This window comes from Pantherophis guttatus, chromosome 1 (assembly GCF_059756535.1).
Source record: "Pantherophis guttatus breed Tessera chromosome 1, ASM5975653v1, whole genome shotgun sequence".
Classification (NCBI taxonomy): Eukaryota; Metazoa; Chordata; class Lepidosauria; order Squamata; family Colubridae; genus Pantherophis; species Pantherophis guttatus.
In genome coordinates, this window is record NC_142063.1 from 21,256,713 (window position 1) to 21,273,871 (window position 17,159).

General features: G+C 44.8%; 1 protein-coding gene across 1 annotated transcript in view; it reads left to right on the top strand.

Annotated features, from left to right (window-relative positions):
- ELL (elongation factor for RNA polymerase II) overlaps window positions 1–17,159 on the top strand; it is a 55,745-nt gene that overhangs the window by 29,578 nt on the left and 9,008 nt on the right. Inside the window, exons 3-8 of the mRNA XM_034437638.3 lie at window positions 4,267–4,388; window positions 4,692–4,855; window positions 8,333–8,586; window positions 10,213–10,337; window positions 15,082–15,178; window positions 16,547–17,015. Coding sequence (XP_034293529.1) covers window positions 4,267–4,388; window positions 4,692–4,855; window positions 8,333–8,586; window positions 10,213–10,337; window positions 15,082–15,178; window positions 16,547–17,015 — 1,231 coding nt within the window. The remainder of the gene's footprint in view (window positions 1–4,266; window positions 4,389–4,691; window positions 4,856–8,332; window positions 8,587–10,212; window positions 10,338–15,081; window positions 15,179–16,546; window positions 17,016–17,159) is intronic.

Sequence of the window (17,159 nt, forward strand, 5' to 3'; positions counted from 1 at the left end):
AGAGTCAAGATGCAGGGATGGATACAGGTCATAGCCTGGTGCAGCTTCACTTGGTAAACATCTTGCCAAATGTGGGAGGGAATTCACATCCAGAAACCCAGAGACTGTCAAAATTGCTGACTGCTATTTTAAGCTTATCTGCTTTAAATTCTGCAGTGCTACAGTTAAAATGAAACTGTGTGGTCCGGATAACAGTAGTAAATGGAGGAAGAGGAGAGGGGGGGGGCGGGAAACCTCTGCAAACCTGACTAGACACTTAACCATGGATATAAACCCCAAGCTGCAGAGCTTTTGAATTGGAAGAACAGTCGCTCACCTGTAATGGTAGCCTGAGGTGAATGAGACAGGAGTTAATTTGGCTTTCCTAAAGGGAGAAACTGCTGGGTGGCAGGCTGAATACCGAGCTCTGCCAAGTGGGGCTCAGAAGAGTGAGTGCAGGCATATGACCCCCGTTTGCCTCTCTCTGTCAGCAGTTAATGAATTGTACTTCCCTGAGAAGGGGGCAGAAGGAGGCCAGAAGGGAATCAAAGAAACAGGGTTGGTTGAAGCAGCTCAGGATGATCTGATTGTGCAGATTGGGAAGGTGGAAAAACAACCCCTGCAAAAGGCAGCCATCTATTAACCATAGAGGGAGCACACCCTGATTAGTATTGTGTTGCTCTGTGCAACCTGAAGGACTGCTCGTTCTGCTTGTTCCTTCATTCCCTGGGAGGACGAGAGTCATTGGGAAGCGTCATCCATCCTTTCAGCCTAAGTGTTGTTGCTTTAAAAACATTAACGATTTTAAAAGAGGCCTAAAAGAAGAAGAATAGGGCCTCGGTAATACTCTTGGAAAGATTTATATATCCGTCTTTATCAGTGCTGAATTCATTGGGCAGGTTTGTGGAGTGTCTGATGAAAACGTTTTTAAAAGAAAACTCCTCGGTTAGAGACAGTCTACCTTATTAATCCGACTTTGAGGACAGACAGGTGATTGATGTTCTACTCTGCAGAGTTTTTGACCTTCCAGGTTCGTAGTTCCTAGCTGTTGCAAGAGGTAGCATAATGGACCTTGGTCTGATCCAACAGATCATAGCGCCAGCTTGCCAGTTTGGCTCTAACTATGTTTTCTTTGTTACTGTTCTTGGGTTCAAGTGGAGCTGGCAAGAGGTAAACTTGGTCACCTTGGTTATGGGAAGTTTGAGGGATAACAGTACCTGTCATAATTACTGGGCCACTGTTCATCACCCTGTCCATGTACAGCCTTGTTGATTCCAGTTAAAATTGTATAGGTCAATGATGGCTAACCTTTTTGCCATCACGTGCCAGGAAGGGGGTATGTGGGGCAGGTTCCCGCATGAGCATGCCCACACCCATAATTCTATGCACCCTGCCCCATACATGCACACGCGACACCCCCTCCCACCCGCTCCTGGCACGCGACGTCCCAGTAGGCCCATTTTTCTGTCTCACCTGGCTCCAGATCCTCTCTGTGCATCTGGGGAGGGTGAAAACAGCCTTCCCCACCCCACCCCCAGGCCCTCCGGAGGCAGGAAACAGACTGTTTCCCTACTTCTTGTGGGCCCAGAAGGCCCAAAAATTAGCTGGCCGGCGCGTGCATGTGCGCCCTAGCTGAGCTGGCGTGCCAGGCAACATGGCTCCGCGTGCCACCTGTGGCACGCGTGCCATAGGTTCGCCATCACGGGTATAGGTTATGTCAGTGTAGGTGTCCTCCAGTTGTGTCAGCCACAACTGCCAGAATTCCCCAGCCACCGTGGCTATTATTGGGGGTTCTGGGAGCTGAAGTCTGCATATCTGAGGATGTCCCTCAGATGTAAATCTTCTAAGCTTTTGAAAGGTTCAGACGGCTGGTCTTTTTAAGCCAGTTCTAGTAGAACTGGCTTTTCTCAATGCCTCCTTCCTTCAGGGCAGGGAACCTTTAATACTTATGGACTTCAACTCCCAGAATTCTTCAGCCAGCATGCCTGAGGAATTCTGGGAGTTGAAGTCCACAAGTCTTAGAAGTTGCCAAGGTTGGAGACCCCCTACCTTTGGGCCTTTTCCAGACTTCATGAGTAAACAATTGAAACGTCAAGATTCACAAATGATCAGGGCTACAACTGAACTCGGATGCTAAATAGAGAAATGCCTTTCTGAGCCTTTGTTTTTTTAGATGAAAAAAACATTTAGATGCTTGAAAATTCTTTTATCTTATAGAAATCTATATACTCTAGCACACCAGATGGAAGAAGTTGAGAGAGTACATAAGGCCAATCTAAGAGTTCAGGAAAGTAACAAATGGAATTGTGGGAGATAATGGATTTTGGGGGGCCTCAATTCGAGTTAAAAGTCTTAGATAAATGTCATAGAAAACAATTCTTTCATTGCTTCTGAAAATCTTCTCAGTTTCCAGATATTAGTTTCCATCAGAAAAAAAAAAAAAGCCGTTATTCTATTCTTGGGAATACTTGGCCGAAACTATACATCTTCTGATTTTGGTGGTGTTATCTTTGTTTCGAACAATTGCTTGCAGGGAGCAAAACCAGCAGCTGCAGCTCTTCTATTTTTAAGGGCAGGTGGTGTCCAGAGGAATAAACAGCAGCAGCCTCAGTCTGCCATCAGAGGGTTTGCTGCATCTGCGGAGAGGCCCAGAGGCCCTCGAGCGTCTGGCATAAATAATAATTCCCAGGGACCGGTGGCAAAGATGCGCTCTAGTCCTGAAACGGGCTTGCCTGTAACAGAAAATGTTAATTGGGGGAACTGGAAATCATGCAGGGTGACCCTTTCTGCGCTTCACTGCGTTTCCTTAGAGGACCTGTGGCTTTCGATCTGTCAAAGAAATTCTGCAAAAGCACCAAAGCGCTAGTAGGTACGGGTGGCAGCCGAGGAGATGCTTCCGGAACACTCGGGAAGCTTTTGCTCATATTCATACTTAGAACAAAAAAAAATGTAGATTTTTTTTTTTTCAGGTAGAAAGCTGTTTCCTGACAGGCTTTTTTTTTTTTTTTTTCCTTCCATCAGGGTCTGGGAGGGCTTTTTATTCATTTGCTTTAAATGCTTTACTTATTTTTCATGAGGGAACATGTAACTGTTGGCGTGGTTATCTGGGGGCGGGGGAAGGGGGGCAATTTATGACACCTGTGTCCATGATGTCACCCATCACACAAATAGCTCCAAGTCATCGCTGTGGTGTCATTGGGGCATATAACAAACAGCCGTGAACATGTGTGTATATAATTTCTTTTTTCTCTCCTGCATGGATGCAAGAACATATATGCAACCCACTGGCTTTATTAGCACTCTGGAATTAATTGTAGTGAGCCACTTCTAATCCCCACTTTATTTAAGCAGTAAGTGCTTCTAGACGAGAAGGATTTTTATTCTCTGCCCTTGCCTTTGGTTAATTTCATGGTGGACCAGCTTTCCTTGCATTGATCTGGAGAAGCCCCTTCTATGAACCTACCACAGACCAAAATAGGAACACAGAATAAGGATTTTGAAGGATTTAGGTTTTTGTAACTTCTCATCCCCTTTTGCATGGTCTCCAGTAGTTTCATTGTCACTTTTCTCTTTAAGAGAGGCTCTGCTGACCATCTGCTTTATTCTCCCTATTTCATCTCCTCTTTATTGACTTTTATTTGTTCTAGTATTACCATCTTCTTCTGATTATCCCCTTGTGTTATTTTTTAAATATAATTTTATCAAGATTTAAAAGATATTACAGTTGGCAGTTGTTTAAAAATTAAAAATACTTTTTAATATTTTATATATATAAAGAAAGTGATATAACAATTACTGTTGTATAAAGAATTACAACAATCACAATTATTGTGATCGTAAATCAAGGAATACCTGTATGTGGGGGGGGGATAACAACCTGGGAGGAAAAGGGGGGGGGAGGCAGACAAGAAACAAACAAGAAAAACATTTTAAAAGTAAACAGCAATGAGCAAAACCCAAACTAAAAAAACACACACACACAAAAAAGAAATAGAAATTGTCTATTATTTTTTTCTTCCTATATCCGAGGCTCTGAAATTTGGAGTATTAATTTAGCCGATTGGATATCTCACCTGGAATAAACCACCTTCTCATTTCTTAGGTCCTTCAAGAAGGCTGCATCTCTTTCTGGGTAGACGCACCGGATTTTCCTTCTATCCCTACTAACGCCCATCTTTTGATTTAATTAGACCTCATAATTGGCTGTGCTTTCTTTCATTGGAATTCAGACCTGTTTTATCTTTCTTGCCGGGACAGATATTTATATTTCCTGTTCTTCTAAAACAGCACATCTCAATACCGAGACCAGACTGCCCAACAGGAGTTCGGACATTTTCCTTTTATCTCTCTAATATTGGCAAGGACAGCCCTCAGGGGAGTTTTGATTGCATCCAGCAGTATGTGTCCAGGTGAGGAAATGCTCTGTGTTTGCAGGAGCTGCTTCCTGAAGTAGACGTGCCTATGCGCTCTCCCATGCAAAGCCTGATCCACCTCTTTTAAAAGAGTGTGGTGTGCATCGTGCATGACCTGGTACCAAGCAGGCCCCTGGAACAAAGGGCTTAGTGAACTAGAGAATAATACAGGTTGGCAACCCAGAAGGCCACAGAGGCTGGGGTCAAAACAATTTACTTTCAGTGGGATATATAATGAGAGAGAGAGAGAGATTGTGACAAAGGCTTAATTTCTGACTTTCCCCCCTTTTTTTTATACAGCAATGGGAACATTCAGCTGGATTGCCTTGGCAGCATCCAAGACAAAATCACTGTCTGCGCCACCGATGAATCCTACCAGAAGGCAAAGCAGAGCATGGCCCTGGTGGAAGAGGAGACACGGAGCCGGGGCGCCATTGTCATCAAACCAGGAAGGCGCTATGTTGGTAAGTCTGGGGCTTTTCTGCTTTGCACATGTGAATTCAACACCCGCCTGGAAGGTGAAAGAGTGAAAAGTTGCATATATAGCCATTTAATCGGTAATGGCATTGGAGATTACAGACAAGTGCAAGATAACATTTGCAGAATCCTTGCTGTTTGTGATCGTTTAGAGCAGCGTTTTTCAAACTTGGCAACTTCAAGAAGTGTGGACTTCGATTCTCCAGCCAGCTAGAAATCAGGGAGTTAAAGTCCACGCATCTTAAAAGTTGCCAGGCTTGGAAAAACACCGATTTAAAGGCATCCAGCACCGTGCGTCCTTTGGTTTTTCTAAAAACAGGAGGGAAAAGTGCATTGAGTAGCAAATAGCAGAGACACAAACAGTTAAATCAGCCTTTCTCCCTACCAGGACTCTCCGCCATGATGGCCATGCTGACTGGAGAATGTCGGCATTAGTCCACACAGTTTGGAGGGCATCCAGATTGGTAGGAGATTGGCGCAGGGGACTGTTTCTTGCCCACCACCATTCCACTCTTCCTTTCATCAAAACCAAGTGTCAGAGTCATGCACAGCTTCCCGTTCATCACCTAGAGCAGGGGTATCAAACTCGCGGCCTGGATGTGTCACACACTGGCCACGCCCGGTTTAGCGGGGGGGAGTCACATGACGATGCCAGTTTGACATCCCAGACGTAGAACATTTCCACAAAGGTCTCTCAGTATAATATTTTGAGAACCACCTGATCAGATAGATTAGCCCCAAAGTGGCTAGAGGGCAGCAGCACAGCGTTTGCTGCCCTTCGCACATCAGGGGTGTCAAGCTCGATTTCATTGAGGGCTACATCAGGGTTGTGTTTGACCTTGGGAGGCCGGGGTGGCGTGGCCAGGGTGGGTGTGGCCAGCTCGATGTCACTTCTGTCGGGGGCGCCTGTGATGGCCCGAGCACTCTGCCAGCGAAAACGGGCTCCCGAGCTCCGTTTTCGCTGGCAGAAGCGCCGTGGGCTGGTCCTTTGCTGTTTCCAGGGCAGCCCCGCGGGCTAGATCTAAGTACCCCGCAGGCCAGATCCGGCTCTCGGGCCTTGAGTTTGACACACCTGCACTAGATGTATCATCTCTGATCTTGGTGCCGCCTTTTCTTCGAGCCAAGGAGAGAGAAATTTCCCCAAATTATAACTTGGCCAGTATTTCCCCCCTCATTGTCAGCAAATCTGAACTTAGAAGCTGTAGGGGTTTATCGGCTGTGGTTGGCAAGATACCCTGACTCATCATTTTCTGAGTCAGTTAGACATTTCAAGCAGACCAAAAGTCAAGCATTCAGGAAGGAAGTGTGGTCTGTTCTTCTGGGAAAAGCACAAGGGGTTTGCTGGACAAATCTTTATCAGAGAAGCTTGAGGAGGAGGTTGACTTGCTGGTGTATAGGAAACTTACATGTCTTAAATTAAATCATAAGGTTGGACTGGGAAGATGTCCTCTCACGTGGGTGTGCCTTCCTGGATATGACTGCTGAACTGCCTGTGTTTCTCCTGACTTTTTTTTTTTTTTTACTGTGTTAATTGAAGCTGGCCTCAGTGGGGCTTTTTTTTTTTTTTACGGTTCGATATACACAGAGGCAAAAAGGCTCTTTTTATTAGAAAACGCTTAATATTCTTTTTACTCCTTATTTGATTTTTGCCTTTCATGTGGCTTTTATCCCATTGTCATATCTGGATCCCAATTAGGGTGTGAGGGAACTTTTTTTTTAATGAAACACTTTCAAAGCCCATACGAAATCTTGAATGTGAATTAAAATATGGGGGAAATTTCTGTGAAGGTCAAGCACTCGAATTCAGAACTGGGACAGCTGTCCCCAATTTGTGGCATGCAAATAGAGCTAGCTTCTCTCTCTCCCTCCCTCCCTCCCTCCCTCCCTCCCTCCGTCCCTCCCTCCCTCCCTCCCTCCCTCCCATGGCTAAGATGAGCAGCAAATGAGAAGAATACAGATGTTTCTAGATAGCTGGTCCTAATAGCTTGTACTGATAATTTGGAATGCTCAGAGAAATTCAGAGTTATACAAGAGGGCCAGTTTGATGTAGTGGCTAAGTCACCAGACTAGAAACAGTGAGTCTGTGAGTTCTAGTCTTATCTTAGGCATAAAGTCAGCTGGGTAACCTTGGCTCAATCATAATACTTAGAGCCCTAGGAAAGAGGCAATGGCCAACCATTTCCAAAATCTTGCCAAGAAAACTACAGTCGCCAGATGTTAACACTGACTTGAAGACATACAGAGAGAGAGAGGGAGAAGTTCAGAGGTGGTAGGTTCCCCTTAATTGACTATATGGGGATTAGACAGCTACCTATCTAAAAAGTTACAATTTGGATTCCTGTTTTCAATTAAAAGTGGCCCCTTCCAACTCCAGGATTCTGTGATGCTTTGCAGTTGCTTTGGGGGAACTGTAATCTAGCCTATCTAAAAGGCTGCAGTTTGGGGAAGGCTAGTGTTAGCGTCCTGCATCACAGCATCTTTGCCTAATGGAGGAAAACATCTTAAAGGAGGCTTTGTGAAGTGAGGACTTACCCGCATGAAGTAGAAGAACAGACTTCACTATTTACTGCAGTCAGAAAAAGACTGCAGTAGATCAATAGATTTACTGCAGTAATTATCAATAGATAATTACAAATAGAGGGGCTGCATATATGCCAGTGTCTGAATTGGGACCAGCAGCCCTGTATCATATTAATCATAGAGATGAAAGGCTGGCTGCTGGGTTGACCTTCCTGCCGTGTGTAGAAATCAGAATTAAAGCATTCGTGACAGATAGCTGAACTCTGTGGAAGTACTTAGTAATAGAGGGAAGGCCTACAGTGGCATGACCCATAAGGAGTTTTGAACGGGGCTCATAGCCATGGTGACATTTGCATTAGCTGCAAAAGCACAATATGTCTGCTTTTAAGAAGAACTACCTTTGACACGGTTCAGAAACTTCAGCTGACTTGAAACCCGGCCACTTAGACAGAGGATGTGACTCTTCTGTCACAACAGCTTCATTGGTTCCTGATCCTTTTCAAGAGATAAAACAAGTGGTTATGACTCACAAAGCCTCAACAGGTTTGGCTGCAAGTCCTGTCTTTGGAGCTAATCCTTACATGGCAATAGTGATAAATCTGTATTTTTTGCTTCATCACCGTTCAGATTGACCCAGTGCTGCCCATTAAATTTATTATTATTCAAAGAAGGAATCTCAAACTTAAGAACTGCAGAAGTAACTTAGATCAGGGGTCTCCAACCTTGGCAACTTTAAGACTTGTGGACTTCAACTCCCAGAGTTCCTCAGCCAGCAAAGCTTGCCAAGGTTGGAGACCCCTGACTTAGATGTCAATAACTCTGCTTTGTTGGGTATGCTGAGTGTATGAATATTAATTCCAGGCTCACTTTGTCTGAAGAGAATTTTTAAAAAGGTCCATGCTCCTGTGTTTTCTCCTCTTTCCCCCAACTTCCCCAATCCATAGGAAAGACCGTTAAGATGCGTAAGCCTGCACCGGGGGGTTCCGACACTGTTCCCTCACGGATACGCCCAACACCTGTCAACCTCGCCAGCGCCATCAAGAAGGGCAACAGTGCTGTTTCCCAGAGGCCTTTCAGAGATAGGGTGATGCACTTGCTGGCACTCAAGCCTTATAAGAAACCAGAGCTCCTCCTTAGGTTGCAAAAAGATGGCCTTTCTCTGCAAGATAAAGATTCCTTGGACAGCCTCTTGCAGCAGGTAAACTGATATTTTCAGGTATTGTCATAAAACGTCTTAAATGCACTTGTGGTCAGATGTTGGAAGAAATGAAGTAATTGTCAAGCCCCGAAATGGTGAGCAATCCATTGTGCCATCTCAGGGTTGCTGTACGTAGGGGAGTGGGGGGGACTCCAAAGGAGGACGGGGAAGCCCTGCTGGTCGGGAGGGTTTATTGATACAAGGACTGGACTTAACAAGAGTGTGTGAAAGCGCATGGATTGTGAATCACGACGATCAGAGGAGAGGCAGAGCCGGAAGCAGATGGAGATGCGGAGAGGCCACGGCTGACGTTTCCCGGTGTCCGGAAGCCCCGCTGGAAAGGGGTGGGGTGTTCCAACACTTTAAAATCAGCTGGTTGGCGGCAGCGCATAGCGCTTAGCCCACCAACCGCGATTTTAGCCCGTGTTAAAGCATTTCACGACAAGACCTGCGTGTGACTTGCTGTTTTCAGGGGCCGAGAGCTCGGAATCTGACGGTGATCTTCATTGAGGACAACCGGAGGTGGTTCGCTAAATGTTCTAAATCAGGGATGTCCAACTTCAGTAACTTTTAAGACCTGTGGACTTCAGTTCCCAGAATTCCATCTGAGAGTTGAAGTCCACAAGTCTTAAAGTTGCCAAGGTTGGACACCCCTGATCTAAAGGAAGCGACCCCCGTAGGGAAAGGCCACTGCCTCATGCCTTGTTCATTGTTGGCTTTTGTTGGGGTACTTAATATTGTACTAAATGTTTTAGAAAACATAAGAAATAATGTACTGTACAGGTAACTTACTTAACTTACGACCAGTCACTTAGTGACTGTTCAGAGTTATGATAGACTGGAAAAGGGGGACTTACAATTCAGATCCATAGTTTTGACTATCAGGAGTCTTTGGGCACTTGGCAGCATAGCCACATTTATGGCCGTTTGCTGTGTCCCGTGGTCACATGACCATATTTTACAATGGTTTTGCTAGCACTTCCAGTTTTTGGCCAAATTGTACTATAGCAAACAATGGGTTCACTTAGAGACCATGGTGTTTGCTTAACCATGACATTCTTTTTATGACTGCCACAAGAAAAAGGTAGTTAAATTGGGTCAGTCGCATGATTGACTCATTTTACTACCATAATGGGCAAGTTCCATTACTGTCATAACTTGAGGACTACCTGTAAACTGGAGAAGTGGGACAATCCAAGTATATTTATAGCCTTGCTTCTTTGTCCTTAACACAGTTGATATTCACTCTCTCCCCTTAGTAAAAGATCATTTAAGGAGCAGAATAAATTACAGAGGTTTTTTCCTCAAAATTGGAATCTTGTTGTTAAAAGTTCTTAAAATCTTGTGTTCTTTCTCCAGGCAGACAGGAAATGCAAAGTTAGACTTCTGTTCCTCCTTCATGAGAGCTAAAACTTTTTCAGGCTCCTAAGCAAAGCCCTTTTTTTTTTTAAATGCTGAATTCTGCTCTTAACGGATGGCTTGGCAAAATGCAAAAAGAACCCCACCGATGTGGGGTTTTCATGCCTCCCTGGTGCAATTAAATGCTTGTCTGAAGGCTGCAATTATACTGGTCTCTCTGGCTCCCATCCAGCGCATTTTAACTCCTCCCCTTCCCCCGTCCCACAGGTTGCGAATGTGAATGCCAAAGACAGCACGTGCACCCTGAAAGATTATCTTTACAAAGAAGTGCAGAAAGACTGGCCCGGCTACTCAGAAGGAGACCAACAGCTGCTGAAGAGGACCCTTTACCGGTAGGGGCTCCGGGGGCTCTTTCAGAATCTGCACCGATCCGTTGACATGTTTAACTGTACCTCAATATGAGGTGTTAGAATTTATGTAAGGTTGATTTGTCTATTGGTTTATTTGTTTGCGTCTCTCATTCCTTGAGGACTCTGGAGTGGCTTGCAGATCAAAAGAAAAAACAATACATATAAAAAAGAGATCACGGCCAGTCGAAGGAGCAAAACACCCCATCCATAAGCCCAACCAAATAAATGGAGGCTGCACACTCACCTTGTTCCAAGGCCTAGGACAGGGGTGTCAAACTCAAGGCCCGTAGGCTGGCCTGGAAATAGCCAAAGGACTGGCCTGCGGTGCGAAAACAGGGCACGGGTGGGGGCTGCGTGTGGCCTCCCCTGTGCCCTGTTTTGACCGACAGAGTGCTGCAGGAAGCCATCCAGGCAGAAAATGGGGCATGGGGCCCGTCTGCCATCCGTCCTGTCTCTCCTCCCCACCACCACGGTCTGGCCCATGGAGGAGAACTACAATGCTGATCTGGCCCTCAAAGAAATCCAGTTTGACACTCCTGGCCCAGGAGAACAACCAGATTTTTAGTAGATTTCCTGGACATCATAAGGATGGGAGCTGCAGAAATCTCTTGGGTAACATCCCTCTGGAAGGCAGGCATTGCAACAGAATGGGCACTTCCTGACACTTTAATCAATGGAATCCAGAATGTACACACCCTGCTTGATTTCACTGGCTGAGCAGAAACAAGAAGTATACTACTGATCCAGTGGTCACTAACAGGCGACTTCCTTCCCCCACCCCCAGTCATTGATAAGTTTCCTCATTTGGTAGTGGCTGGGTTCTTTTTTGTTTTTTGTTTTGTCTCGGGATCTGCTTTTGCAGAATATTCTCTGGCAAGTACGGACAGAAGGATGATTGAGATCTTCTGTTGGAGACCGACAGGAGTTTCTTATTCCCTGTCAGAGTAACAAAAATGACAAATATTTTTCCCTTTCACAAAGTTAACATCTTAGGGAGGCTCATCTCTGTTCTGTGGTTCATGCTGCCTCCACTCCAGCCACCTTTTTGCAAGTTGCCTTTATGGACGGGAGTGGAAGCATATTCTTCAGGGGAGCAACCATTTTAAAAGAGCGGAAGTCACAAAGGCCAAGTTTGCTGTGCCTTTACTCTTGCCGTTGTTTTTGATGGAGTTGTGGGATGGTAACTCCAGATCACATCATCCTTAGTTGGCCATCCTGGCTTGAGCTGCTCAATTTTACAATATCTGGAAACGCGCAGATTTCCCATCCCGACTAAGAGTACATTTGGCCCTTCCTGGAAGCTGCAGATTGCTCTGCTGTGGAATACAACATATATAGGTAATCCTTGACTTAAGACTGGCCACTTAGCAACCATTCAAAATTATGACAGACCCCCTCCAAAAGGTACTTGTCCATTTTCGAAGTTCTGATGGCCAGATACACACACACACACACACACACACACACACACACACACACACACCTGCAATCACATGATCCCATTTTGGGTGTTTGGCAACTGGCTCACTTTTATGGCTCTTTGCAGCATCCTGCGATCATGAGACCATAATTTTTGATGGTTTTTTTTTTCCTTTCTTTTTTTTTGCCCTTTTCTGCTGTCTATCTCTGTCTTCTGGCAAAAAAAAATCCATTGGGTAATTGATTTGCTTAATGGCCACTGTGTTTGCTTAATGATAGGGCTTGGTCATGTGGCGATCCACTTAAAAGACACGATTTACTATGGTAATTCCAGGTTCAATTACAATTATGAATCAAGGACTACCTGTAAGGCTTTAGAACAGTGTTTCTCGATCTTGGCAGCTTGAAGATGTGTAGATTTTAACTGGTGGACTTCCCTAGCCAGCATGCTGGGAATTGAAATTCACAAATCCTCAACTTTGCCAGGGTGGAGAAATACCACTTTAAAACCTCAGTTTGAATTTAGCCCAGAGTTGAGATTGACAGAGATTAAGCCCAAGAACCTGTTGTTAAACTGTATTTCCAAGTATCCCTTAACAGATCGTGCTGACTTAAGAATTCTAGGAATCGTTCCACAACATTCCTTATTCCTCAGTCATCTTCATTGTGCTCTAGATCAGTATTTCTCAAGCTCAGCAGCTGGTTGAGAAAGACTATTCCAGATCTCTGGGAAAATAAGCTTAGAAACCTATGGCTAAAGTCTGCATGAAATTGCTGGATCCTTGGGAAGTGATAAATTATGATTTTTAGTTTTGGAGAAATGGGAGAATTACAGCCCATTTCTTGTAAAGGTAAAGGTTCCCCTCGCACATATGTGCTAGTCGTTCCTGACTCTAGGGGGCAGTGCTCATCTCCATTTCAAAGCTGAAGAGCCAGCGCTGTCTGAAGATGTCTCCATGATCATGTGGCCGACATAACTAAACGCCAAAGGCGCACGGAACGCTGTTACCTTCCCGCCAAAGGTGGTCCCTATTTTTCTACTTGCATTTTTTACGTGCTTTCGAACTGCTAGGTTGGCAGAAGCTGGGACAATAACGGGAGCTCACTCCGTTACGCGGCATCTCTTAGGGGCAAGCAAAATGGATCAAAAATCAGAATAAAAGAAGTTGACCAGTTTTGCAAAACTTGTCCCATTGCTTTTTCTTGGGACAAAACACAGAATGAGATTGTAATAACTGGAATATGCTTTGTCGCCTTCTGGGCTTCTTTTGGTTCGTTTTTGTTTGCCCAGGCGGCTCCATCCGTTCCACGCTCTATTTTTAGGTTACTGCTTATCCACAGGCCAAAAAAATAAATACGAGAAGGAAGGGGCATAAAAGTCACCACCTCCTTTTCCCCTGGAGGGCTTGAGTTGATACAACTGCTCCACCCCAATGGCCTGATTCTATGCAGCCTGTGTATAATTTGTAATTTTCCATTTAATTATAATTCAGTAGTTGGGTTTCAGTGCCCATCAGTCCCCTTCGTTTGCCAAAGAAAACTTCTGGACGTTCAGATTCTTGTTAAACCAACAGCGTCTCTTCTCCGAGCCAGTTGGGTTTACAAACTGTGGAAACTGTTCAAACAGGACAGGAAAAAGGAAAGAGAGTTCTTGTTTGCCTTAGCAAAGAAAAAAGAAAAAGAAAATGGGGGAAAATCAAATGAAAAACATGGTAATAGAAACAGAAGACGTGACACTAGAGGGAAATTGAGCCATCTCTTGCTTAATTAGCAGTGAGGAAGAGCAGCATTTGTGTGAGTTTCCTATGCACACATGTGCATGCATGCACACCAGCACACGTCCTTGTACAGCACTGGAAGTGGGAAACTCTCAGAGCCTGGCCAGGTGAACACTTACCTTTGTCTTTTTTTGCAGTTGCTGAAAAAGCCTTTTTATACTTCAAAATGATTGCCTTTGCTGGCTTTCTGGTCAGGAAAAACCATCCAGCATTGGGGTAAAAAAAATATGGTCAGCCTAAAATTTAAACTTCACTAGACAGTCCTTAAGGGGACACGGTGGCTCAGTGGCTAAGACGCTGAGCTTGTCAATCGAAAGGTCGGCAGTTCAGCGGTTCGAATCCCTAGTGGCACGTAATGGGGTGAGCTCCCATTACTTGTCCCAGTTTCTGCCAACCTAGCAGTTCGAAAGCACATAAAAAAATGCAAGTAGAAAAATAGGGACCACCTTTGGTGGGAAGGTAACAGCATTCTGTGCGCCTTTGGCGTTTAGTCATGCTGGCCAGATGACCACGGAGACGTCTTCGGACAGCGCTGGCTCTTCGGCTTTGAAACGGAGATGAGCACCGCCCCCTAAAGTCGGGAGCAACTAGCACATATGTGCAAGGGGAACCTTTACCTTTAGACAGTCCTTGAATGGGTCATCCTTTGAGAGAAAGGTATTACAGTCTGATGCAGTCAGAATAAACATTAAAGTTAGGCTGACCATATTTTTTTATTTCAATGCTGGATGCGCCCATGATATCTAAGAAGAGTTTGTACAATGGAATAGGAGTACAATACAATACAATACATGCTACACTAGACTACATGACACAACGCTACACTACACTGCCCTACATTACACTATACAGGTCAAGAGTGATTAGACACAGAAGGAATTTGTCTCCGGTGCATAAGCTCTCAGTATACATACAAAAACAACAATGTAATAATAATAACAAAGTAATAATAATATCATAAATAGAAAAATAATTGTCGTGGCAAATGAACTCATTCAATAATAAGTCAATATTTACTTACTTAAACTGATAAAGAGATGGACCACAGAAAGGCAAAAAAGCAGTGGGAATGGAAACAACTTTCAACTTCCTGCCAGTTGCCCCATTGATTTTGTGGGAAGCTGGGCGAGCATCAGAAATCACAATCCTGCAACTGTGGGGATGCCACAATGCCCACAACTTTCCAACTAAAACTCTGAGCATCATGGAAATAACAATCCCACAGGAGTAATGGGCCATGGATTTTTACCCATTCTTTAAGTTAGCAGATTTTAGGTTGCTTGAGTCAAAAATTGCTGTTGGTGTATAATGTATTGTTTGGACTAACCTGACGGGACAAGCAGATAAACACAAAAGAGTTTTGGTCATAAATAGATAGATATGTAATAAATGCCTTCCACCATTAAATTGATGTTTTAAAAAAAATGTTTGGCATTTTGATCCAGAATGTTTTAACTTGGCTCTTGGCTCAATGGCTTCGGTCATTGATGCTTTGCTTGAGAGCCAATATTGGACTGTTCTTTTCCCAGGAAACTCTACCAGCCACAGAATCCCAGCTGCGTCCCTGAGAATTCCGCTCCCAGTCCTCCAAGGGACACCGCACACGTTTCCTCCTCCCCTCCCCAGGTAGGTGGGAAACTCTCACGGCTTCCATATTAGATCCAGGATACAAGGCGGATGAACATTTTCAAATTGATCAGGCTGTTCCAGGGTTTAGTGATACACAAATACAATGTGTGTCTTATACACACACACTTATTCTAGTGAAAGTTTCGCTCAGTTGTGCAAAGGGGCTTTCCAAGCCCATGGAAAGCCCATGCTGGCTGGGCTTGGTGTGCTGCAACTGTTACTCCATCTCTGCCTTCCTCTTACCTCCCATACTGTCAAAAGGTGGTTTGTAAGCAGGCCTTCATAACTCTGGTGATTCCTGGCTTCCCACAGATGAGTTCCGGCTTCCTTTCCAGCTGGAGGCTGCAGGGGAGCTACTCACTGGCCCCGTCCCTCCTGGGTGGGAAATAAGGCTGCCCCCTTCCACAACCACCAAGCTACTCCACCCTTTTTAACGGCAAGAGTTGAATTAAAGGCTTTGCCTCTATGTTCCATGAGATTTCTCGCTTCTTCTTTGCAGGAGGGATTGGTGGGGGAGGATGATCTTCTCCCACCCACCCCTAAAAAAAAAAAAAAAAAAACCAACCCCAAGCTCAGTCTTTAGAAAGGTTCTGGAGAGATCTTGAGTTTCAGAAAAGTTTCCGTGACTGACACTGAAAGCTGTTGTGGTCAGACTAGTAGGACTTGGCTAAAGGGTCGAGCACTTCCATCTAGGAAAGTGGAGCTTTCAACATCCCTGATCGTCTATAGAGATTCTCACTCAGCCAGGTCATGGTTGTCTCAAAGGTGCTTTCCAAAAGGCAACTGGACTTTCTGGGGGGATTTTTTTACCCCTTGAAAATGTTTTGCTGTTCTTCCAAGAAGCTTCTTCAGTTCTAGTTTTTGTTTCTGTTTCAACATCCCTGTTTTAAATTTACATCCAGCGTTTTTCAAACATGCCAAGTTTCAGTTTCAGATGAATGGCCTTCAACTCCCAGAATTCCGTAGCCAGACAGAATTCTGGGAGTCAAAGTCCACACACACCTTAAAAGTTGCCAAGTTTGAAAAACACTGCTTTAAACACATTTACACAGAAGTATATGCTGAATAGTCCATATGTTACAAACTTGCCCAAATGACAAAGGAGAAACATCTGTAGAATGTCTTGGGCAGGAAAAGTCTATGGACAGAGGGAAAGCACTATAAAACCAGAATAGCAATATTATTGACACTTACTGGTTTTGGGTTTTGGTTAGGAAAAACAGTAAAAGCCAAAATGAACACAAAAGTGGTCTTGCGTTGCCCCCTAGTGGCAGTAGATATTTTTTATTCTCAGATAAATCCAGTTCTTAATTTGTATGCTTTTGAAACATTGTTTTCATTGTTAATCTTGTTTCCTTTCCTTAGAAGCGACCCCAGCCCCTGGACTTTATTGACCCCCTCGCCAACAAAAAGCCAAGGATCTCTCACTGTGCCCAAAGGACTCAGCCCACTTTCAATGGCAAACTCAACTCTGCCAACGGGAAGGAGACCTCTTTGCCCACAATGGTGGCGGCTGATTCAGTCAGCTCTAGCTCTCTTTTGCCCACTCTGGAGCTACCTAGGCCTCATGACCCGCTTGCTGATGTCAGCAACGATTTAAACCATAACGGCAAAGACTTTGAGATGGTGGAGCCGGCCGAGAGGCGGACAGCAAGCCGGTCGGCCGCAGACCCTGCCCAGACGAGCAAACACAATTGTGTGGTGCACTCAAAATCCAGGAAGAAGAAACATAAGGAGCGAGAAAGGAAGGAGGAGCAGCAACAGGTCCATGAGAAGCCAAACTGTGAACTAAAGAAGGGTGGCTCCAAAATGAGCCCCTCACAAGACAGTGCAGGTGAGGATGGGGCCCAGTAAGGGAACGGACGGATTTGGTGGTGTGTCAGATTCAAAGGCAAGAAGGGACTTTGCAACACATGGGAGAGAGAGAGAGAGCTTCTGTGGCATCTTGTCTACAGCTCTTTAAAACAGCTACATCTTC